At 60.8% G+C, this 23,443-nt stretch overlaps 2 protein-coding genes across 4 annotated transcripts; one reads left to right on the top strand and one right to left on the bottom strand.

Annotated features, from left to right (window-relative positions):
• Positions 1 to 7,199: 7,199 nt before the first annotated feature.
• TMEM8B (transmembrane protein 8B) lies at positions 7,200 to 18,893 on the bottom strand. The gene is made up of 14 exons (XM_039709864.1): positions 18,750 to 18,893; positions 17,882 to 17,943; positions 13,456 to 13,645; positions 12,185 to 12,392; positions 11,921 to 12,054; positions 11,527 to 11,786; positions 10,928 to 11,283; positions 10,533 to 10,629; positions 10,201 to 10,324; positions 8,664 to 8,806; positions 8,320 to 8,498; positions 8,088 to 8,234; positions 7,897 to 8,013; positions 7,200 to 7,702 (listed from the first exon to the last, which is right to left on the bottom strand). The coding sequence occupies exons 1-14, from the start codon at positions 18,857 to 18,859 to the stop codon at positions 7,367 to 7,369; spliced, it is 2,463 nt and encodes an 820-aa protein (XP_039565798.1). The 5' UTR covers positions 18,860 to 18,893; the 3' UTR covers positions 7,200 to 7,366.
• On the top strand, positions 18,883 to 23,314 carry TAF1C (TATA-box binding protein associated factor, RNA polymerase I subunit C). 3 transcript variants are annotated; one of them, XM_039709861.1, is made up of 14 exons: positions 18,883 to 19,042; positions 19,132 to 19,225; positions 19,345 to 19,451; positions 19,543 to 19,638; positions 19,719 to 19,789; positions 19,876 to 20,129; positions 20,207 to 20,317; positions 20,430 to 20,553; positions 20,664 to 20,735; positions 20,858 to 20,993; positions 21,088 to 21,216; positions 21,364 to 21,538; positions 21,663 to 21,800; positions 22,086 to 23,314. In XM_039709861.1, the coding sequence occupies exons 1-14, from the start codon at positions 18,911 to 18,913 to the stop codon at positions 23,282 to 23,284; spliced, it is 2,838 nt and encodes a 945-aa protein (XP_039565795.1). In that variant the 5' UTR covers positions 18,883 to 18,910; the 3' UTR covers positions 23,285 to 23,314. The 3 variants fall into 3 exon arrangements, with proteins under 3 accessions (XP_039565795.1, XP_039565796.1, XP_039565797.1); XM_039709862.1 differs by having other exon boundaries at positions 18,884 to 19,012; XM_039709863.1 differs by lacking the exon at positions 18,883 to 19,042 and having other exon boundaries at positions 19,149 to 19,175.
• Positions 23,315 to 23,443: the final 129 nt, after the last annotated feature.

Here is a 23,443-nt window from a genome sequence, read left to right on the forward strand (position 1 = left end):
TTAGGAACAGGACAAGGATCTTGAGCCTTGTGAGATCCTTCTGTTAATCTCCAAATACTGAGGGAGAGGTTTAGCACGGGGGGTGTGACTGCCGCCACCACCCTGTGCACACACTGCCCCTGTGTGCTCACGCCTCTCCCTGTGCTAGTGGGCAGCGTTCACACCTCAGTCCTCTCTCCCAGGCTGCTGGGTGCCCAACCTGCTGCCAGGGAGGGGTCTGCAGCCACTCGGGGAGGGTGTCCAGAGGGATGGATGCCACTGGGTTCTCAGGCAACCCAGCTGGCCTTTGGCCCCTTCTCTATTGCACTTTCTTTTGAAAACATGATGGTTTTCAATGGAAATAGAATCACTTTCAGCAGCAGCTCTTAGTTCTTCATATGTGGAACAGAAGGCAATGGCAGAGTGTTCAGGCTCATGGACATGACCTGAAGGTCTCACACACCACAAAACAGCACCCGGAATCTGCCCTACCAAACAACCATGCAGATGGGATGCAGCACAGCATGGATTAGGCAGAGGTATAGTTCCAAAATCCAGAACTTAAGTGAAGCAGGAGAGGGTGTCTAAGGACAAGGAGAGGAAGCTGCTTTGATGTGTATCAGGATGTTTATCTTGATATCAAAAGCCCTAGTTCTCTTTTTTAATGAAGTGGCTCCTCCCTTTGAAGTGGATCCTCCTGTGCTGTGCACGGCTGCGGCTCAGGGAGATTCTGCACAGACTTCACCCTCCTCAAATGTTAATTTTTCTCTTGTGATTTGCCTGAAAACTGTGAGACCAAAGTGAAAACTCAGGGATGAGAGCAGCCAAGCTGCCTTTGGATCTGCCAGACAGAGGACGGGGTCAGACGGGTTTTTGGAGGCAGGCTGAAGGCAGGGTGCAGGGAAGTGCTGGGAGCACTTGGCACCTCCCTGCCCCACGTACAACCTCGGGCTGTACAAACATTTATGAGGTCCCTTGAGAGGAGGTGGGTTTTGCTCCAGGTCCTCCCCCACAACAGGGAGGAAGCCTCCAGCTCAGATTATCCATCTTCCCAAGAGGAGACGACTTCATTAGTTAATTAGAACAACAATCCTCATGGGCTCATCTGGGATTTGTAGTTGTGCTGGCAGGAGATTTGCTGACTGCGGGCAAGCCCTGGGGCAAAGCTTCTCAGGAGGACTTGGCACACGGAGCCCTCAGGGACTTACCTCCCTTCCTGCTGAGCCAGGAGCCTCTGGATTGCACTTGTTCCAAGCCCATTTAATTTTAGCCAAAAACATTCCTCTTCAAAATGCAGAGCCTTGTGTTTTAGCTGTGGAGTTGATGAAGCATATTTATGTAAAGTAAGAATAATCTGTAATATTCTTCTCATTGTAGGCACCTCTCGCAGTCCAACAGCAAGCTTCAATATGATTTCTTTAATGCAGGCTCCATTGAGAGCTCTGTTCATACATAACAACATATTGCTTAGCACTTGGGGCTCAAGGGAAATTTTAGTGGTAGTGTTTGAGTGGGGGAAAATGATTTTTAAGGGAAAACTTTAATCTGCAAGCCATAAAGGGAACAGTAGAACACTTTTTGTCCTATGGACAGTGTTCTCAGCCTCTGCTAACATGATTTTATCTTCCTCTGCAGGGTTGCTTCTTAAGATAAATTTATCCAGGATTGCATTTGGTGTAACAGCTTGATTTCTGTTGGTGCAAGGCTGATTTCTCACAAGAGCAACTGCCTTAATTTCCTACCAGTTGACAGCAAGTGCAGCTGCATTTTGTGCTCGTAGACTTTGTCCTTGCAATCCCAGCCCTTCCTCTGCTCACCAGCCAGGATGTGCCAAGGCTGCTCCTTCAGCATCACCCCTCTGTGGGCCGTAGATGTCAGCTTTGGGGATAGAAACACTTGGCTTCTTTGTCCTAACAGAAGGAGCTTGCAGGACTCACAGATCCTACCCTAAGATTCATCCAAAAGGGTAAATCTGAGCTGCAGCACTCTGATGCACCCCGAACATCCCCAAAACTCTCATTGCTATGGCAACAATTTAGCAAATTTAGCACCGCAAAATTATTTGCAATTTTAAACTGTTGCCAAGATCTTCCTCAAAGGCTCTTTGCGGGTTGTTTTGCTCCGGTTTTTCATGTAACCTTCTCCCCCTTTCATATGCTCTCCATTTTGGCACAGCTCCCTTCCTTGAGGAATGACCTTTCCCACCCATTTACTCACTCCGCTCCTTGGCCATGCTGGCCTTGCAAATCTTGTTAGAGGACGTGTTCATTTACTGGAAGTCTCCAGCATGCGGATCTGAGCGGTTCTCATGCTGTCTGCAGGCAGTCTGCCCCCCTGGCTTCTCTATTAATTTCTCTTAGCAAGCTCCCTGATTTCTATGCAGTTCCCTTGATGAAGTTAAGCACGACTCAAGTGGTTTTTCCGCTCGACAGAGCAGGTCTTCAACAACCCTCTTCTAAATTGCCAGGGATAAAGTCCTGAGTCCAGCCCCCCCGCAGGTTTCCCCACCAACCTCTCCAAGAAACTCAATTAGCAGCAGCTGAAAATCGTGATGCTTTGCATCACCAGCACATTTTCCTGATTTCCCATGTCTCAGTGTCCCCCTTTCCTGTCTGCTGCTCCCTTCCAGCCATGTGACCATGGCAGCTGCTGTTTGTCCCTTGACACATTCCCCCTGCAATGCTCTGGTCCCTGTGGGTACAGCCAGGCCTTTGTCGCTCATCTCCACAGCCCCTGCACCCCCCTACCCTCATGCCAAGCTGGGCATGCCCTGCCACCCTTGTGTTTCCTCACTTCTCCAGGTGTGGTGACACAATGTGCTGCTGGGACAAGGCTGGCTCTCAGTGCCCTGGGTCCCCCTGACAACCCCTTGTCCCTGCTCTGGGCTGACTTTGTCACGCTCAGCTCTGTCAGCTCTGTGGGACAGGTACCCACAGCAGGGTGTTTCCCAGGAGCAGGGCCCTGGAGAGCTGTCCCGTGGCCCTGGAGCTGGGCTTTCTCCAAACAGCTGTATCTCCCACTTGTGAGTGCCTGGCTCCCACCTGGTCCTCCCCCAGCACACAGCAGACTGGGGCTGAAGCTTTGGGGCGTCCCTGATCCTGCCCCTGAGGGCTGGGGATGGCAGCAGGGAGGATAAGACCTGGAGCCAGGGCAGGGGGGAGAAGGAGGGGTGAGCAAGCAGGCTGTGCATGGGCTCCCCCAGGAGAAACAGGGTCCCTCTGCACACACAGAGCTGCTCCCTCAGGCTGCCCGTGGCACAGGCACTGCCTGCAGGGCTGAGGGACAGCCAGGGGCCGAGCAGGGCAGGCAGGTCCCGTGCCTGTGAGCTGTACCGTGGTGCCAGCCGTGGGTGATGGATGGCTCTGTGTGGGGAGGGCAGTCAAGCCTTGCTGCTCTGATGAGAAAATCATCGAGTGGCTGCAGGGTGCTTCAGGCAAACTGCAAAAATAAGAGAGCAGCCAGGGCATTCTCTGAGCCCTTCATCATCCCCGGAGCAGCACAGTGACAGCCGTGTCCGGCCAGGGAGCAAGCTCTCTCTGTATCCACCATGGAATTTACATTGACTGGGGTGGAAAGGCTTTGCCTGCCTGGGTCTGGCAGCACAGTGAGGAGGAGGAGGGCTGAGGACTCCCAGGGCAGCTGCAGGGGATCTGTGCCTCTTGACCCGGGGTTTCATGAGGATACAGGGAGAAAACGCTGAGGTGAGAACAGCAGGGTTACACATCCCTCCATACACACCTGCCTGGGGACTCACCAACCCCCAGGTGACCGATCTGGTGACACCACCAGCCACCCTTGCACCCACACCTGCCAGCCACGGGTGTGAGCAAGGGGCACAGCACCCTTGTGCACCCAGAGACACCCCAAAACCGTGGGCCTCTGGCCAGCCCCCACCCGCTGCTTGCTGGTCAGGCACAGGCGGGCAGGGAGAGGGGGAGGGATGCCGGGTGCTGCCTGCGTGCACGCAGCCTGCTGCAGGGCTCAATAATTCAGGCCTGACACATTAAAGTTGCATGGCATGCAATTGCCATCTGCAGCGACAGACTGCGTCAGGCTGCGGGGCGATGGGCTCGGACAGCAGGCGTGGGGCGGGCAGCGGTGGGAGGGTCCGGCAGCCCCCGAGGAGCGCAGAGTGAGGGCAGCAGTCCCCACCTCGTTAGTGGGGGCTGGGGTGGGAGCAGGTTGTGGCAGGAAGCACAATACCAGTGCTTGGGATGCACATTTCCAAGAAACTTGTGCTGGAGCAGGGAGCGCTGGCCAACGGCGTTGACAGCCCAGGCAGGATGGAGCAGGGATGCAGGAATCAGGGTGGTACTGCTCCCGGGGCTGCCACCTTCTTATGCACCCCCTGTGTCCACTGCATCCTACCTGTCAGGACAGAGGTTGTAGAGACTTATGCTGCCCCATGCACGAGCCAAAAACTCTAGCCAGCCGTGTCTGTCCCCAGGTCCCTGCCACCACCTGAGCGGGGATGGCTCGAATCCCCCCCATCCCTTTCCAGCGCTGAGGAAGCAAAGCTCTTCATCGGCTGTTCCGGGAGCTGGTTGCCATGGGGATGTCAGATGTACCTGGCTGTTATAGGGATACTGTTGCCATGGTTATGTGGTTGCTGTGCCTGGCAGAGGCAGGGATGGAACATCGGGAAAGCTGTTTACACTGGGAGGGTGGGAGTCACAGAGACCCCAACTCTCTGGGCAGGAGGGGAAGCTGGGAGAGTCCAGCCTTCATCCCAGGTGCATCCTCATGGGACAGGGTCAGGAGGCTGTGGGGAACTGTGACAGCAAAGCTCACTAGACCCAGAGGGATGGACACACTGGTGCTCCTGACCTTGCAACAAAGGAGAGGTGACTGAGGAGAACTGGGGTCCCCATGGTGTGTCCCAGCATGCTACCAGACAGGGAGAGGTGGGAGAGGAACACATACCCCCTGTGCTGGGTGTCCCACAGCAGAGACCTGCTTTTCCATGCTTGGTTCCTGGAGCAGTGAACAAAAAACCTTCCTGTCCTGCAGTACTGTGTTCTGCACTTGCACTGCACCGAGCTGTGCCCCGAGCTAGGCAGGGGAATGGGTTTCTGCCCATCCTGGGACTGGGAGATGAAGTGACAATGGGGATTCCCAGCTCTCAGCAGGCAGCCCAGAGGCCCTCAGGGATGATCTGGGCTGGCAGAGAATGCCTGGATTCCCTCCAGGGCTGCTTGGCCGAGCTCCCTCCTGGGCAGTGCGGTCAGATGCGTGGCCTGTCCTTGAGATGAAAAATGCAGTTGCAGGTTTAATTAAAAGGAGAGGGAGCTCGGAGCTGCACCAGCTGCCCAGAAAAGCAGTCTAGCAGAGCTGGTGTGTGGCTCCTCCAGGCTTCCCTGGGCAGCTCTCCTGGCTTAAACCCTTGCCCAGCTCTTCCAGGTCCCTCAAGGGTCCAATCCCACGTGTGTCGCCACCGTGGTGTCTGCCGTGGGGCAGGCCAGGGGCTGTGCAGCTGCTTGCACAGGGATAGCTCATCCCACCACTGGCTCTGTTACTGTAGAGTCTTCACAAATTTGGCAAGCAGCAAGTTTGCACTTGAGCCCTACAGCAGTGAGGCAGGGGATGAGGGATGGGTAAGGATGCTGCGTGCAGTCCTGACACCTCCATGGAACGGGGGTGCACTGGTGCAGGACAAGCTTGTGCCCAGTGTGTGCCCCTGACCACGCCACCCTCTTGCTGATGTGAAAGCTAAAGCTGAGCTCCTCATCCTCTGGGGGCTGCTACAGCCAGTGGAGTGCAATTGGACTTAATTAAAAAATTAATCCTTAATCTGCCACCTGGGCAGACGGGACATTCTGTATGGCAGAGAGAGGGCTGGAGGGTGAGCTCGGGGGAAGGAAAGTGGCAGATGCAGGTTTCTCAGTCCTTGTACAATGACTGGGGCTCCTGCCCAGGCTGCCCAGCACACTTCCACGCCAGGCTGGCTCCCCATGGGCATAGCCCACACCAAGGCCCAGAGACAGAGGCAGCAAACCCCTGAACTCACCAGCACTGCCATGGTTCTCACCAGCTCATCCCTCCTCCTGTTCTGCCAATCCCATCCCCACAGTCCTCCCCAGCTGCCCCCACAAACCCCCAAGCCCACCCTGCTCTGGCCAGCTGAGGCCCAGCTCCAAGAAGCAGTTTTAATTAGATTGCAATCCTATTACATAGCTGCCTGCCTGCCTGCAGTTGCTAATCCTGTTAAGCATCCAGTAAATCTCCCTGTGCCGGGCTCTGTCCCCAGGGGTACAGAGAGGGGGGCTGTTTGTGGGTGGGCTCTGCTCAGCCAGGATGTGGCTGCTAGGATGCAGAGCTTTGCCTCAGGATTCCACCGTGAAGACCCCTGCAGGGCTGAGAAATTCTCAGGAGACTGGGGAAGTCCCCAGTGGGGTGAGAAGTGTCAGTGAAACTTTCCCTGTCCTCCCTGGACCCCCTTTGAGCTGCAGAGTGAAAACCCCCTGTCCTTGAGGTGCACACACAACCCAAGAGTCTGTCCCCACACCATGGTCACCCCTGGCTGCAGTGGGTGCTAAGCCCACAGGTCTGACCATAAGCCAGACAAGGAGCAGGGGCTGAGAAAGGGCTGTCCCAGCTGGGTCACAGGGCACAGTCCATGCAATGCCCTCCCACTGGAGCCTAGTGCCCTGCAGAGACAGCGCTGGTGGCAACAGCAGGGGCACAGGGTCACTAGTCTACTCTCCTTGGGTATAGCCACATGTGGGGTGACACTAACAGGCTGGGGGCTCCTGGGGATGTGGCCTTTGAAGGCAGAGGCCTCTCAGACCTGTGCACTGCCATGGCAGGCAGCACCAGCACCAATGGCACCTACCCCCACTGCTATGGGCTCACCACAGTCCTGCAGGCTTGGAGAGGATCCCGGATGCCCTGGTACAGCAAAGCTGCTCCCGGGTCAGACATTACAGCCATCCTGTGAGAGCACAACAAAGACATCCCAGCCTTGCAACCTGTCATTGCAGGAGCCAAAACACTGCAGACTCTGCTCCCCACCTCCTGCCAGCCACTTTGCTCTGTTGGAGCTGCAGCAACCACAAAGTGGCAGCTCTGACTGAGAGCCGGAGACTGTTGCCATTCCTCCCCTCCACACTGAACCATATCCCCTCAGCAACTCCATGGCCTGGCACAGAGAGGAATGTGACCCAGGTCAGCTTTGAGACCCCCACAACTCTGCCCCAGAGTGAGCCACAGCAACCCCTGGAGACAAGTTCAATCAGGCTGTAATTGGAAGAACAGGTTGGCACAGGTGGCTGTGTGCCTGTCCGGAGGAGTCCTGGCACCCCCAGAGATGGGTGGCCAGCAAAGAGAGTGGGTGCCAAGACCCACAGGGCTGCTGTCCATGACAGAGGAGTCTGAGCTGGCGTCAGCATCAGCTGGTACAAATACTATTGATGGAGGCCACAGCGGGGTCGACGAGGCCCAGCTCCTCCTGCTCGTTGACGCAGAGCTGGTACCCACACCCCTTGCGCCGGGGCAGGGGCCCCAGGCGCCGGCTGGGCTTGGCACGGGGCGGCAGCAGGAAGCCGACGCTGCCGGCGATGAGCAGGTGCCAGATGCTGTGGATGTAGAAGTAGTTCTCCTCTGTCTCCACGAAGGCGTAGAGCAGCACGGCCGCCGCTGCGATCAGCGCTCCCGGGCACAGGTAGAATGCCCAGCGCTTCCAGGTCGGAGGGTAGCAGTGGCGGCGACGGATGGTGCGAGCCGTCTGTGGTGGGGAAAGGGCAGGCTGGAACGGGGAGCCACAGCAGGGACAGGCACGACCTCTGTGCCATGGTGACACACCCCTCAGGAGCCAGGGAGAGGGTTCATGGGGAAGGGCAAGGGCAGCAGAGGGGAGATGCTGGCAGGGGCAGGATGCTGAGCGCAGCCAGGGTGGGGACATGAGGGACATCATCTTACCCAGGCGACGGCCATTATCCCCAAAGCGAAAAGGCTGGGCCCCAGAAGGTTCCAGAGCCCGTGACGGTCCATCTGCAGGGCCATGGAGAGCAGCATGGCCCCCAGCAGGTACAGCACCTGTGAGGCAGTGGGGCACCCATCAGGATAAATCTCTTCCATGCCTGCCCTGCATGCTCCCTCCCCATACTTGCCTGCTTGACTATGGGCTGGAGCCGGGCCATGGCGATGACAGTGACCCAGACAGACATGAGAGAGCCCAAGAAGTCACAAAACTGCAGCACATCATACTCCATGATGCAGAACACCACAATGCCCGGCTGGTCGCAGGCATGGTAAAACTGGGGTAGCAGGGAAAGGGTGTGAGAGCTGCTCTGCACAGCCCCAGCCCTTCACTTGCCCCTCAGCTGCCCCATGCACACTCACAGTGGAGAAGAACATGGTGAAGATGTAGACAGCAGCTTCTAGGAGGTAGTGGCTGCGGACAGCAATGGCCACGGGAGGCACAAACATGACATTGCTGAGGCACAGCAGCAGCGTGGAGAGGAGCTGGAAGCCATAGGAGAAAGCCTCAGCGTTGTCCGTGCAGCCCCAGCCGTTCCAGCCTGTGACCAGGGAGAGCTGCTGTCACCACTGCAGCACTCGCAGGGTCTGGGGGGGTGAGCAGGGAACCCCCTTGCCAGCACCCTGCAGAGACTGGGCATGAATGGACTGCTGGGACACAAGTAGTGTCCAAGGGGAAGGGGCAGGGCGCCGGGGTCAGCTCTCACCAGCTTTGCACTCGCAGGCAGCGTACAGGTAGTTGTTGGTGCGCAGCAGCTTGCACTGGCCGTAGATGCCGCAGTCGTTGATGCAGGGGGAGAGGTAGGCGCGCAAGTACACCTCAGCTGTCACGTTGGTGCAGGGCTCAAACCTGCAGGGTGGGAGAAGGGGGTCAGCCCTCACCCCGTGCCCTTGAAGAGCTGCTGCCTCTACCAGAGCCACCTGTCTCACCCAGACTTGGCAGGTGATGGGAGACCCAGGGACCGGGCAAGCTTGAAAATGAGATTCTTTGGTGCTGTGTGAGGCAGCTGAGGGCTGGTCCCCAAGGATCCTGTGTGCTTCAATTGTTTGTGCCAGCCTGAGTGAGCAGGAGGAATGTGGCCACGCTTAAAGCCCCTCTGCCTTTAGCAGCACGCTCAGCTGGTTCCTATTTCATTTGGGTTTCGCTGTGCAAACACTGTGCCCTGCCCTGCAATGGCCATGTGTGAACCCATCAGGGGAGGGCTGACTGTGACTGGCAACTCAGTGTGAACTAGAAACACAGCAGAGGAGTCAGAGCAAGCACGCCAACCCCACTGCCCTGGGCTGCCCCTGCATGAGACTCTGGGCACTGCCAGCACCTCGTCAGCTCCAGCACACCAGGAGCACAGGCAGCCCCACAGGCCGACAGCATGTAGGGGCTGCTGGCTGGGCACACACAGGCACCCCAACACGCACAGATATGCACACAGTGCCAGCTGCAACGTGTGTCTGCTGTCCACTGTGTCCTCACACAGTCTAATCTGTACATGCCCGTGTGCAGAACATACACTGCCCTGACTGCTTCAGCAAAGCCCCGACTGCTTACACACAGTGCCAGCTGCACGTGTGTCTGCTGTCCACTGACTGTGTCCTCACACAGTCTAATCTGCACATGCCCGTGTGCAGAACATACACTGCCCTGACTGCTTCAGCAAAGCCCCGACTGCTTGTGCAAACCAGAATACGCACACAGAGCTGGCTGCACATATGCACCCAAACATGCATCCTGCACTCATGCATCCTTGCACGTACAGATACACACACACCCCCCAGCCTCACTCTTCCACAAGGCTCCAGGCAGACACAGGAGCAGAGCCACAGCACAGCGACAGTCCCTGGAGATGCTGAGCAGAGCCCCAGCCTGACCAGAGATGTCCCCTCACTCGCAGAGCAGAGCCCTGTCCTCCCCGTGACAGCCCAGTCCCCTCCCAGGCATGGGTACAGATGGGCCCTGCCGCGGGGGCGGAGAGGCACTGACAGATGCCCGGCATTCGCGAGCTGACAGGCACTTCCTAACCGCGAGACAGAGGGAAGAGCCGCGGGGACCCACAGATGGTCAGGCAGACGCGAGCCGGAGCCATCCGTGCCCACGCGGCGCTCGCACGGTGACACGCAGCCCGCACTGCCACGTGCACGCACGCAGCACAGGGGACAGGCGCACCCACAGAGCCACGACACACACACAGGCACAGGTCACGGTGAGAACATCCCCCCCAGAGCACAGGGATGTGCTGGGGCTCTTACCCGTGCTCCGTGGCACAGAGCGAGCGCAGGCTCAGGTACCAGCTGCCTGTCTGTGGGTAGGGGATCCGCAGGCGGCTGAGGCTGGCTGTGGCATTAACGGAGAGCAGGAAGCCTGCCAGAGACTCTGTGGGCCAGAACAGCTCTGGGTGAGCAGAGCAAGGTGCAGCTCCCTGCCCTGGACAGAGCTGGAACAGGGACAGAGCATCCTGTGCCAGGCTCCAGGGTGACATGTCCCCATGGTCTCTGCAGCCTCCCCCCACCCAGCCTCTTGCCAGACACAGGGGTTGTGACCCCATGGACATGGCAGGATGGACATGCACAGCCCAGCCTACCTGTCTCACAGGTGACCGAGGTGTTGTCACCAGATGTCAGTGGGACTCCATGGTTTAGACACCCAAACACTGTCACATTCTCACCACACAGGGAGCTCTGACGGCAGAGGAGATGGTCTCAAACCAGTGCCAGGGATTTCCCTGCTCTGACAGCACTTGGATCAGAGCACACCAACTAGCAGTGCCCTAACCTACTGCCCTTCACCCAAGAACACCCCGAGCCCGGGCCTTGGAGCACCCTAATCCATTCTCCATCACCCAAAAACTTCACAACCACCGCCTGTGACCCCGAATCCTTTCCCCTGCTCTGCTGCAACCTTGACATCACCCATCTCCCATCCTGCCCCCGTCCCAAGCTACCCTGCCCCGCTCAGGGTGTAATGTGGCCACCTCACCACGTTGAGCCGCAGCTCCAGGTTGAGTACCCCACCACTGTCCAGCACTGGCAGGAGGTTGATGACGAAGACAGCGGGGCGGTCGGGCGGCACTGACACGTTGGGCCCGAAGAAGATGTAGAAGTGGACGGAGAAGGTGTCCAGCTCGTTGCGCAGCGTGGGCCGGACAGGCCAGCACCGCTCCTCGGTGTGTAAGGTGGCGGGGACGGGGACCGGGTGCTTCGTGTCGTTGGGGCTGGTGGGTGGAGGGCTGTCCCCCAGCGCCAGCCCACCCGCGGAGCCGAAGGAGTGGGGCATGTTCATGGAGGCGCTGGAGGGCAGGAAGGGTGGCCGGGCCAGGCTGGGTCGGGAACAGTCTGGAGGGACAGAGCCATCAGCCTGGGCACCACACAGCTCCATCCCATTCTTAGTTCCCACCTTCCCTTCTTGCCCGCCATTCATCTCCACTTGCAACCCAGCCCAAACACCTCACAGCATTCCCATCCCAGCAGAGATGGGTATAAATAACCCTGTGGACAGATCCTGTGGGTATCCTTTAGCCCCCACACCAAAGCAGAGTCAAGACCATGCCTCCACCCACACTCCACATGCACCCTCACCTGTGAGCTGCACGGTGACCTGGAAGGAGACGGTGCCCAGCACCCCAGGGTGTTTCTCCACCAGCACGTAGTACCAGTGCTGCCAGAAGGGCAGGTCCTGTGCCAGCTGGCAGGGAGTGTGTTCCCGGCAGTCCAGGGCTGTGGAGTTGTGCAGGGGGGGAGCCTTGGCCCGCACACGCAGCCAGAGTGGGCAGCCCTCGGCCCCACGGCACTGCAGCACCTCCACGAGCACTCGCGATGTGTAGCTGGGCACAAAGACCCTGCAGGACAGCAGTGCCAGGTTGTGCCCATCACTACGGACTAACAGGGCTGGGGAGGGAAGCCAGAGGGATGGGACACCCTCATCTCCCCACCCTGAGAATGCCCCCTCCCTCAGTGACCTTCTCACACTCACTTGTAGAGGCAGGAGCGGTTGTGGGGGGCCATGCTCTGCTCGGTGACATGACCGGGGTACAGCACGGCGATGTTCACCAGGCGCTGCACGATGAGCTGTGGCTGGAAGAGATACTGGCACTCCTCGTAGAGCCCCTGCAGCACAGGGGAGTCAGCACCGGGCAAGGGGCACAGGGCACTGCCCCCACTTGGGACACCTGCCCTGGGCACTGCCAGCCCAGAGCAGCCTGACCCCAGCCCTGCCCCGCCAGGGTCCCCCCTTCACCTTAACGGAGATCTTGCCCTCATCTTTGGGCAGGTGGGCAGCCAGGAACCAGTCCCCGGGCAGCGGGCTGGTGACATTGAACACGCCTGTGGTGCGGTTGGGCAGGGTCCAGGTGAGGGTCAGTGCGAAGGAGCCAGGGACGGCCGTGTCCCTGGGGAAGTGCGTGTGCAGCGGGTTAATGACAGAGGGAGCCCCTGAGCGGAAATACCTGCAGGAGAGACAGCGGTCAGCAGCGTGTAGGCTGGGCATCGTGGCAGGGCCAGTACGTCCTACATGTAGATGTCTTCCTCTAGGCTTAAAGACATCATGGAAGCTGGGACCTTTCTGGAGACTGAGCTTTCCTGAGTGGGTGTTCAAGCAAAACAGTTCATCTGTGAGATGCACAGAAGAGTGGAGCCTGCTTTGGTCCTGGGAAGATGAATCATGGGGAGAGAGCGTACATGTTGTCTGGGTTTTGGCTGGGATAGGGTTCATTTTCTTCTGAGTGGCTGGTACAGTGCTGTGTTTTGGATTTAGTATGAGAGTAATGTTGATTACACACTGACGTTTCAGTGTTGCTCAGCAGCGCTTACCCTGAAGCACTTTTCAGTGCCTCATGCTCCGCCAGAGAGGGGGTACACAAGATGTTAGAACAGAGCATGGCCTGGAGACCTGACCCAAACTGACCAAAGTGATATTCCATACCATACAGAATATACTCTGTTCCATATAGAGCCTCCTGCCCAATGTATAAACTTGGGAGAGTTGGCATGGAGCCACCAACCACTGCTGGGGGACAGGTTGGGCATCAGTCAGCATGTGGTGAGCAACACTGTGATGAATCACTCATCTTTCTTAGGTTTTATTTCTCTCTTTCCTTTTTGTTACATTTGTTATTATTATTATTTTTGTAGCTGTTTTATAATTAGTGTTATTGGCATATTTATTTTGATTAGTTAACTGTTTTTATCTCAACCCACGAGTTTTACTTTTTTTTCCACGATTCTCCTCCCCACCAGGGGAGCAGGGGGGGATGAGCGAGCAGCTGCGTGGTACTCAGTTGGCAACCTGCTCTAGTGGAACACGTCCCATGGCAGCAGGTTGGAACGAGATGATCTTTAATGTCCTTTCCAACCCAAAGGATTCTGTGGTTCTATGATTCTTTGACTCTATAGGTACACGTGTTGTGCAAGCAAAGAAGCAGGCAAGAGCAGGCAAGCTGTGGGGCAAACCCAGGCAGGAGCAGCAGAGGCAGGCAGGAAGGATACAGGCAGGCTAGGCTGCTTACTCACACGGTGATGCTGCGGTCCGGGCATTGATCCCCAAAGGTACCACCTTGCTCCTTGAAGGTGATGAGATTCCAGACGGCAATGACTGTGTCCTCAGGAATGTGGAAGTGGAAGAGCTCGATGCTGGCAAAGGAGCGGAAGGGGCTGAGCTTGCGTGGTGTGCGGGTGAAGTAGTCGGTCACAAAGAGCCCGTCTGCAAAGGAGACCCAAGCGGCTCTCAGCAGGGCAAAGGACTGGGGAGGGGGTTGAGGGGGTTGTGGAGCCCCCCCCAGAGCAGGCCCACCACCCAGGCTCCGAATATGTCACAAGCATCCAGCAGCCTGGAGGCAGGAGGGGCTGGGACAGTGCCATTTCAGTGACTCTCCAGGGCTGATGTCAGCTGTCCCCAGCTGTGTCTCCCAGCCCTGGCACAGTCTGCATCATTCCTGGTTCAGCACTGCCTCAAGTCCAGTTCACCGAGCTGTGGGTGCTGTTGGCCAGTAGCCTGAGGAGCCCATGGCCCTGGCTGCACATGCTCTGCTCCCTGCATTTTACCTGTAATAGTAAAGGGACATTCTTCATGGCTTCAGCTATGCCCTAGCAGGTCAGCTCCCGCAGGAACACACATTCCCCCTCATCTGCCTGCTGGGAAGGCTCAGCATCAAGCCCATCATAAAGTGCAGAGTTTCATCCTCGAGCCACAAGAAGAAGGAGCAAGCAGAGCACTTCCTGCACTGCTTCCCAGCTCTCCCATGGTTTGTGGAGGAGGAACGGTGCACATATGTGTGCACATATGCACACGTGGGTGCTGTCTGCATGCAAGGCAGAGTGGAGGCGTGCAGACCCACGCCCATGGGGGTGTGTGCCTGAGCACAGCCCCATGTCTGAAAGATGCTTCCTGCAAGCCCACGGCACAGGTGGGGGCCAGGCCACCTCCCCCTGACCAGCTGCCTGACAGGTTGATTTTCAGGGATTTCCAGGAGCCTAGTAGCAGTGAGACAGCCACTTCTTTGTCACAAGGGAGAGCAGGACTCGAGACAGCAGCCATAACTTCACCCACCATTACCACCAGTGCCAGCCTGGGGGACCCATCCATTTTTGTCTAGAGACACAGTAAGAATAAGATACCTCTCTTCACAAGCTACTGGAAAGGGGGAGGACAGCAGAGGGTGGGCTGGGAGCAGGTCCGTGCCCAGGGGGACTTGTCCAGCATGAAGTGGGATAGCTGAGAAGAGGGTCTGCTTTGCACCACATGTTCTTGGCCAGGAGTGTGCGCATGTGCTTGCATGCACGTGTGTTTGTGCTGCGTGTGTGCAGCCCCAGCAGGCTGTACACTGACATGCATCTGCTCCCTTGTCTGGAACAAAGGCAGCTCCCCCTCCCCTTCACACCCAGCCGGCACAAGCCAGGCATGAAACACCTGTCTCCTCAATGCAAGAGCATCCAATCCAAATTTCTCCACCAGAAACCACCTGGTCACTCCACAGCCCCACGTGGGGACAGTGACCTGGCAGGGGACCCCAGGAACATGTTGAGCACAACTCCAGAAGGGGAACTGGGGGAAGGACCCAGAGCTACCCAGTCCCAGCACAGCCCCTGCACGCTCTCTCACCCAGGGCAAGGTGAGGGAACTGGTTGCACGCAGAGGGTCATTCTGAGGTGGCATGGCAGTGCAGCCAGAGCACGGGAAAGGTGCTGGAGGATGGAGCGGGATTGCTATCCATGGAAGCGGAGCGGATGGAAGGAGAAAAGCCAAAGCCCCTCTGCTTCAGGCCTGTCCTGAACCGCAGGACCCCATCCCCGCTGCTCCAGCCTCGGGTCGCGGCCGGCGGTCAGCACCGCGGACAGCTCCGCGGCCGGCGGTCAGCACCGCGCGCAGCTCCCGCCGCCGCCCCGCCAGCGCCCGGCACCGGCAGCCCCCGGCCGGCTTCCCCCCTTCCCGGGGGATGCCCCCGCGGAGCCCCCCAAGCATCCTTCCGCACCTCGGTCACCAAGCCAGCTCCCTGCCCCACAGCCTGCCCCTGGTCTCACACCAGGTGGGTCCCCCGCACATCCTGACGGCCCGCTGGACGCACACCCCCGTTCCTGCGGGCTGTCCGTCTCCGCTGCCCCCTGCACGCACACAGCCTTCTGCCCTGCACCCGCAACCCCCCGGGCCCACTCACTTCCCACGCACACGCCTCCCTCCCGGGGTGTTCCACTGCCTGTGCACTGCCTGCGTCCTCCTCGCACGCACAACTCTTCACCCCCTGCATGGGCACCCTGCTCATCTGTCTCCATGCCTCACTGCGTGGGTACACCGTGCCCCACTGCACGCACACCCACGCATCCCATTCCACAGACATCCGGTACCCTCCACAGGCGTCCCTGTACCCCACTGTGCAAACACCCCCCACAGACGCATCTCTGCGCCCATCACACTCATCTGATGTCCCAGTGTAGGTGTACCCCGTGCCCCATGGCACCCCACACGCAGCTGGGGACACCTCTGTACTGTGCAGCATGTCTGCCCCGAAGCCCACTGCATGCTGGCCCCAGCCCTTGTGCCACACTCACCGTGTCCCATCACCCCACATCCCAGGATGCCACCCCCCTCAGCTGCGCCCTTGTGCTCCATTCTCACCCGCACCCTGCCCCACCGCACGCAAACCTCACATCCCATCGCTCATGTAGCTCATCCCAAGCTACGCATTCCAAGCGCATCCCCTGAGCCCCACCACATGGCGCCCCACACCTGCAGCCCTTCTGCCCACCCCCTCCCTGCCCCACTGCCTGCACACCCCGCATCCCATTGTTCGTGCACTTCACACCCATCCCAAGCCCATCCCTCTGCCCCACGGCTCCTCAGCGTCCCGTGACTCACACCTCCAGCCCTCCTGCCCACCGCGCACGCCCCCGTGCTCCACTCTCACCTGGCCCCCGCCCCACTGCGCGCACACCCCACATCCCACGGCTCGTGTACCTCACGCCCGCTACCCGCTCACCCCGCCGCCCCACGGCACGCCGTCCTGAGCTCCGCCGCACGGACCCCGCGCCTGCATCCCCCTGCCCCCGCACCCATCCCGCGCTCCAATCCCACCCGCCCCACTGCGCGCACACCCCAAGGCTCCCGTACCTCACTCCCATCCCAAGTTCATCCCCCGCGTCCCGCCGCAGGACCCCGGCGCCCCACACTCCCTGCCCAGCGCACGCACCCCCGTGCTCGGTCCACGCCCGCCCCGCTGCGAGCCCCGCCGCCCCCACGGCTCCCGCACCTCACACCCATCCCAAGCTCGTCCCCCGCGTCCCGCCGCACGCTCCCCGCTCCTCCGCCTCTCCCACCCACCGCGCACACGTCCTCCGCGCCCCCGCCGCGCCGGCACCCTCCACCGTGCGCTCCCGCGCCCCGTCCCGCGCTCGCCCCGCCGCCCCACACCCGCGCCCCCCGCCCCGGTCTCCCGGCGGCGCTCACCGGCCCCCCCCGCACCGCTATTCCCCCCGGGATGGACCCGGCGCTGACCGGGGCACCGGGACAGCCACGCGGGCGGGAATGGAGGTGGCAGGCGGCGGGAAAGGGACACCGCGTGGAACCGGAGATGTGGGCCGGGAACGGGGGCACACGGGCAGAGCCAGGAGCAAGGCGCTGAGGGCAGGAACATGGTGCTGGAACTGAGATACGGGCCGGTAACGGGATCACAGGGCTGCGGGCAGGGACATGTCCCTGGAACCAAGATATGGGCCAGCGACATGGGGCTGGGGACAGAAGCTACGACAGGGGACAGTGATGTGGGTCGAGGGAATAGGGACATAGGGAACTGGAATATGTCCTGGGCACAGAAATATATAATGCAGAGGGACATGGAGCTGTTGGCATCCCCTGGAATTAGGGAAAGGGATGGGAGGCAGTAAGGGATGGGAGGTGGTAGGACTACCTATCCCACAGGGGGCTGTGTAAGGGCATCAGGGGGTTTTCTACCATGGCCACACCTCCTTAAAGGAAGAGAGGAGGTGTCCCATGGAGGGGGTCTGGGCATCACCTGCAGGGATGAGGCCATCTTGACTGGAAACGATCTCATCACAGTTTCCCAAACTCCCCTGACATCATCCCCGGACTCCCCTGACATCACCACCCTGCTTGGCCATAATGGAGGCAGCAGGGAATGCTACTCATGAGGATACTCCTCTCCCATCCTGTGCTCCCCACAGGAGTGCCACCCCGCCGTGTCCCAGCCTGACCACCCAGCAACCCTCCCAGACCCCCTCCAGGCATGGCTGGGATTCCCTGCCCAGGGCAGACCACAGCGGCACAGCTCTGGGGCCAGTGGCCTCTGGCACAGGGATGTACAAGGACCACGGTCCCTCCAGGAGAAAGCTGGTCATGCTCTCCTTGGGAAATGGACAGGGAAACTTGTCCCCCTTCCAGACACTCTCCAAAAGCTCCAGGGTCCCATCAGAGCCCCGCGGGACTAACCTGAACCCTGTGTGGGTTCCACCTGGGGCCAGGTGGGTCCCTCGTGGGATCCAGGAACGCCCCTGCGGGGAGGAGGGAGCACAGAGCCGGCGTGGGAGTGGGGCCACCGAGGCCAGGCAGGGGTGAGGAAGGGCAGGGTGGGACTGGGGTCTGGGGTCTGGCACACCCTCAGCCTTCCAGGAGCCGCACTTAACTCCACAAGCCGCAGATATCTGAGGCTGTCCATGGCCCCACACACCCCGCTGGAGCGTGGGGCGCCCCGCGGCCACCCAGCCGGGACCACGGACGGCCCGGTGTGCCCTTGGCAGGACTCACAGGGGGTTCCACTGCCCTCGAGGCGAGCAGAGGCAAGGAAACAATGCCCGTATTCCTGCCCGTGCCCCGGCGGGGTCCTGCCCCGGCGATTCTCCAGTGCCGCTCCTGGTCCGCCCCTATCCCACTGTTCCCTGTGCCTGGTCCTGCCCTATTTCCACCGCTTCCCTCGCCCACTCCCGATCCCATCCCGGTCCCACCGCTTCCTCCTCCCGTTCCCATTCCCGTCCCGTTCTCATCCCGGTCCCACCTCTTCCCTCGCCCGTTCCCGTTCCCGCTCCCGTTCCTAATCCCGGTCCCACCGCTTCTCCCGCCCGTTCCCGCTCCCGTTCCTAATCCCGGTCCCACTGCTTCTCCCGCCCGTTGCCAATCCCGTTCCCATCCCGGTCCCAATCCCGGTCCCATCTCTTCCCCCGTCCGTTCCCGTTCCCGTCCCGTTCCCGTTCCCGTTCCCGTTCCCGGTCCCGTCCCAGTCCCGTTCCCGTTCCCGTTCCCGTTCCCGTTCCCGGTCCCGTTCCCGTTCCCGGTCCCGTCCCGCTCCCCGTCCCGGCCGTACGTTTTACCCTCCGGCCGGCAGGGGGCGGTGGCGCGCCGTGGCGGTGCCGCCGGCGGCGCTCTGTCCCGCGCTGTTCCGGGCCGCTGGTTGGCGCGCGGCGCTGACGCCATTGCACGGGCGGCGGGAGCGCCGGCCCGTACCCGGTGCCCGGTGCCGCGGCCATGGAGTTCCCGGCCGTGCTCTTCCCCTCCTACTTCGGCGCCGGCCCGCCGCGGGAAGAGGGAGGCCCCTCGCCGGTCGCCGGCTGGGGCGAGCACGGGCAGGTGCTGGAGGGTGGCCCCGGCCGCCGCCAGGTGCGACCCTGCCGGGGGTGCGGCCGGGAACCGGGGGGGCTCTGACTCTCCCAGGGGCCGCTCTGACTCTCCCCCTTCGCTCCCCGCAGGTGCAGCCGGCGTTCGTGCCCCTCCGCGGCGCGACGGGCGAAAGGTGGGAAGCCGGCGGCGCCGCGGCCGTGCCGGTGCTGCTGCCCAGCGCGGGTGAGAGCGGAGCGAGCTCGCTGCGGGCACCATGCCTTCCGCCTCGGTCGCTGCCCCGCGGGGCTGAGCCGTGTCCCTGTGCTCGTGTGATGCCACGCGGCTCTGCCTTCTCCCCACAGGCTGCTGGATCCCCTCGCCTGCGCCTCAGGACATCCTGTACCACAGCGGCCCGGGCAGGAAGCTCCGCGCAGGCAAGTCTGGAGCCACTCTGGACTTCGCCAAGCAGGTGGGATTTGAGGCATTGCATCCTGGCAAGGACCTGGGGGACAGCATAGGACCTTTGCATGCACTGATCCTTTCCCCTTCCTCCCACACAGATGGGCCATTTCTTTGTCGATCACCCAGAAGATGCCTTTGGCTCCCTGGGGCGTCTGCTGCACAAGAACTTCTACCTGGGCAATGCCAAGCTGAAGGTCACTGTCTGTCCAGGGATAACAGTGCTGTTGCCCACCCTTCCCCTTGCCAGTCTCAATCTCTGCCCCTACTCCTGTAGAGACCAGCCCGGAACAGCACCATCCGGATGACGGCCCTGGTGGAGGACATCAACCGCCTGGAGGCCCGACGGTGGGTGCCCCTCTGTCCCCTGCCCTGCAGACGCCTGGGGGGGCTCCTGCTCTGTCCCCTCACCTGACGCTGTCCGTGCCCTGCAGCGGCTGCCCCCGGCAGCACTTGGCCTCCCGCCTGCGCTGGTTCTCCCACCTCTGTCGTGACTGGCTCTTCGAGGTGCCGCTGGGGCTGCTGGCAGACTGCCTGCACGAGGAGCTGATGCAGCAGTGGTCCGACCTGCTCTTTGATGACAGCCTCACTGGGGGAGCACTGGCCTGGTTGCCCCTTCCAGACAGGGGAACACGAACACCCGTGGGCCGGCTGGTGCACCCCGGGGGGCAGGCCATGAACCACCTCTGTATCCTTCCCCATGGGGTGTCCCTGGAGAGGGAGGTGGGGGAGTTTGTGTTGCACCGCCCTCAGCCACCACACCAGATTTCCAGGATGTAGTGCTGGAGGAGCTGCCCCACACCCGGGGCTCCCCAGCTGAGTTTGAGCTCAGCGGGCGCATCCGGCAAGTGGCCGCAGCCCGTGTGGATGGGCAAGGTGAGCCATCCCCAGGACCCACATCTCAAAGCAGACAGGATGGAGGGAGGAGGGGCAGCAGGGGGCCCCTGGGATGCTGCCAGCTCACATGCCACCTCCTTCCCCGTGACAGATTTTGTTGGGGTTCGCTCAGACTATCACTGTGGTGTTTGGAGGGTGCCGGCCAAGAGAGGGGCAGTTCCCACGGTGCTGCAGGTGATCCACACTGACGTGCCTGCCTCCTGCCTCACTGTCAGGTAGGTGCTGGAGGAAGGGGTTGTGCGAAGAGGGAGCACTGCTGGCGCAGCCCTGCTCTGTGTGGCAGGTTCTGTTGCCCCGTGGTGATGCTGTGCCCCCTGTCCTGCAGCCCTCACCTTCCCGGGGAGCTGTCTGTCTGCACCCAGAGCGGGACCGTCTACCTCTGGAACGTTGAGACTGGGTGAGAGAGGGCACTCAGGGCTGTCTAGGGACTCTTGCAGACAGCGGAGTCCCAGGGGGTGGGAGGCCCCAGTGACTGGGGCAGACTTGCCCCATGCCAATACTACTGTCCCCCCACTGCAGGCTGCAGCAGCTGCGCCATGACCCCCAGACCATGTTTTTTCGGGACCATTCACCCTGGCGCTGGAGTGACTTCACTGCCCACCCACGAGTGCTCACCTGTGCTGACCGCACGGGCCTGCAGTGCCTGGATGCCCGGGTGAGCTTGGGAGGGTGGGCGTGGGGCTTGGGCCAGGCAGGGAAGAGGGTTCCAGAGCCCACAGTGCTGACTGTGCCCTGTTCTACTGGTGCAGGCCCCCAAGAAATGCCACTTTGACTTGTTCAAGGTGGGCGAGGAAGCTGGCTGCCAGCAGGGCGAGCGCGTGGTGCTGCCCATGTACCTGGGCAGGGCTCACCCCTCACAGTACCTTGTCACCACCCAGGTGAGTCCCCCCACAGCTGGGAGCTGGGGAAGACATGCCACGCAGCTGTGTCTCCCAGTGCCTATGGGGCATGAGGATCTTCCAGCTGAGGGGAGCTGCCACGGTGTGTTGGGGTGTGCCCTGTCTGAGCCAAGACTTCTGTCCTAGTTCTCCGTGTATGTGCTGGATGAGCGTTTGCCACTGGTGCCGGTTCTGAAGTGGGCACACATGATGAAGGCTCCTCCACTCTTTGCAAATGTGATGCCAGGGAAACCCGGGAGGAGCCACAAGGTGCTGCTTGGTGCATCCCACACACAGGAGCTGTTGCTTTTGCAATACCGGGGTAAGAGATCAAGCTGCTGCAGAGCCAGGGCTCCTCTGTGCCCACATCCTAGCCTCTTTGCTGCTGGTGTCAGCTGCTGCTCTGGCATCTGTGCTCAGCAGCAGTTTTTGGGGTGTTTCCTCAGGGGGCAGCCAGTCGGCCTGTCAGCTGGCAGGGACTCCGCAGAAGCTGCACGACATGGCGGGGTGCCTGCAGCACCTGCCCACCCAGCTCCCGCGCCGCCACCACCTGCTCCAGCAGCGCCTCTCAGCCCCAGCAGCGGGTGAGTGTCCCACACTGCCCCAGGCTGCACGTCCTCGTGGGGGAGAAGGTGGGACGGAGTGGAAGTGTAGCCTTTGTCATGGCCTGCCGGGAGGGTGGCTGAAAAAGCAAAGCCCTGAACAATGCTCCAGAAGAGATTAATGACATAGAAAAAGCTGTACAGGGCAGAAGGCAGCAGTGGGGGTGCTCCCTGAAGGGTGGAGGCATCCCCCACTACTGGCCAGGCCACTGAAATATTCCTAGGGTTGGAACCCTGGTGACAGTACCTTTCATGTTCCTGCTGCAGGGCTGGCTGCTACGCTGCAGGAGGATGGACCACACAAGTCCATGCTGGTTTTCCAGCTTTCTGAGGCTGGGGATGTCTTCTGCCAGAGGCTGACCCACAAGGCAGCACAGCCCCCTGCACCCCCATCGAGGGATGAGGCCACAACAGCCCCTGGCTCTTCCCCCCTCTTTGAGGCTCCAGCCAGCAGCCCACATGCCTTGGGCAGTGAGGGAGAGGAGGAGGAAGAGCAAACATTCTACTTGCCCAACCTGGAGGTGATTATCCACGACGAGGAGGAGGACATGGGCACACCAGCACCCCTGGAGGAAGCTGAACTGCTGCAGGAGCCCTGTGCCAGCCCTCAGCCCTCCCCAGCAGTGCCCAGCCCAGCTGCAGCCCTGCGGTACCGCCGCTGGCTGAGGGCCCTTTTCAGGACCTGGAAGGAGCCTCCGCGGCACACCTGGCTCCCCAGCCTCAGCCAGAGGCGCCTCTTCACCCGCAGAGATCTGCAGGGGACAGCAGGCCCTAGCAGCCTGCAGAGGCAGGTGCGCCAGCGGCTGCGCCAAACCATGCAGGAACGGGGCCTCATCCAGCGCTGGGAGCCTTTGGCCATCCAGCCCCCTCCCCTGCCACAGACTCTGGAGCTGGCAGAGGGTCTGGACCCCCTAAGTGCCCGTCTGACAGCAGCTTGGGCTGGGGACTGGGAGCAGTGGTGGGAGGACAGGACGAGCTTCAGTGTGGCGCAGAGACAGCGGGCGCTGCGGGAGCGGCGGCGGCGGCAGAAACGGGCCAAGGGCCGCCGCAGCCTTTCGGCCAGCTTCACCTCCTCCCTCACCTACCAGTCTGAGCTGTCCGAGCTGAGTGATGTGGGCCCCTCGCTGCGCTCTCCCGGCCGCCCACTCGTTCTCTCCCAGGAGGGCTCACCACGAGCAGGCAGCCCCCCAGTTCACAGCCTCCCGCCCTCACCAGCGCCCGACGAAGCCCTGCTGTCTTCACAGAGCCTGCGCTGCCGTGGCATCCCCAAAGAACGGCGGAAAACGCTGCGGGACTACTTGTCCGTGTGGGCCGAGGGCCCCCCCGAGCCCCCAGAGCCCCTTGGCAGCCAGGCCAGCCAGCTGTGCATCCCTTCTTCACAGAGCCAGCTGTGCATCCCTTCTTCGCAGAGCCAGCTGTCCTCTGCTTCGCAGCCCCGCCGCAAGCGCCCACGAATGGGCTTCTGAGTGCAAATAAACCTGCTTGGCACTGCCTTCCTCCCGGCGTCCTCAATTGTTTGGTCAAGGCACCCACCCGTAGGGGCAGGGGGATCGGGCGGGACGCTCGGGGTTGGGACTCCCCTCGGGGAGGGAGTGACCATCTTCGCCGGCCGGAGGGTCCCCGCC

This window comes from Passer montanus, unplaced genomic scaffold (genome assembly GCF_014805655.1).
Source record: "Passer montanus isolate IOZ18808 unplaced genomic scaffold, ASM1480565v1 scaffold22, whole genome shotgun sequence".
Lineage (NCBI taxonomy): Eukaryota > Metazoa > Chordata > Aves > Passeriformes > Passeridae > Passer > Passer montanus.

Coding starts and splice junctions, on each gene's coding strand:
- TMEM8B (XM_039709864.1), bottom strand. CDS start 18,859: ATGGCGTCAGCGCCGCGCGCCAACCAGCGGCCCGGAACAGCGCGGGAC. Junction 12,055..12,184: donor AGGGCAAGATCTCCGTTAAG/GTGAAGGGGGGA, acceptor CCTGTGCTGCAG/GGGCTCTACGAGGAGTGCCA. Junction 11,284..11,526: donor GGTCACCGTGCAGCTCACAG/GTGAGGGTGCAT, acceptor CTGTCCCTCCAG/ACTGTTCCCGACCCAGCCTG.
- TAF1C (XM_039709861.1), top strand. CDS start 18,911: ATGGAGTTCCCGGCCGTGCTCTTCCCCTCCTACTTCGGCGCCGGCCCG. Junction 21,217..21,363: donor AGTACCTTGTCACCACCCAG/GTGAGTCCCCCC, acceptor CTTCTGTCCTAG/TTCTCCGTGTATGTGCTGGA. Junction 21,539..21,662: donor GTTGCTTTTGCAATACCGGG/GTAAGAGATCAA, acceptor GTGTTTCCTCAG/GGGGCAGCCAGTCGGCCTGT.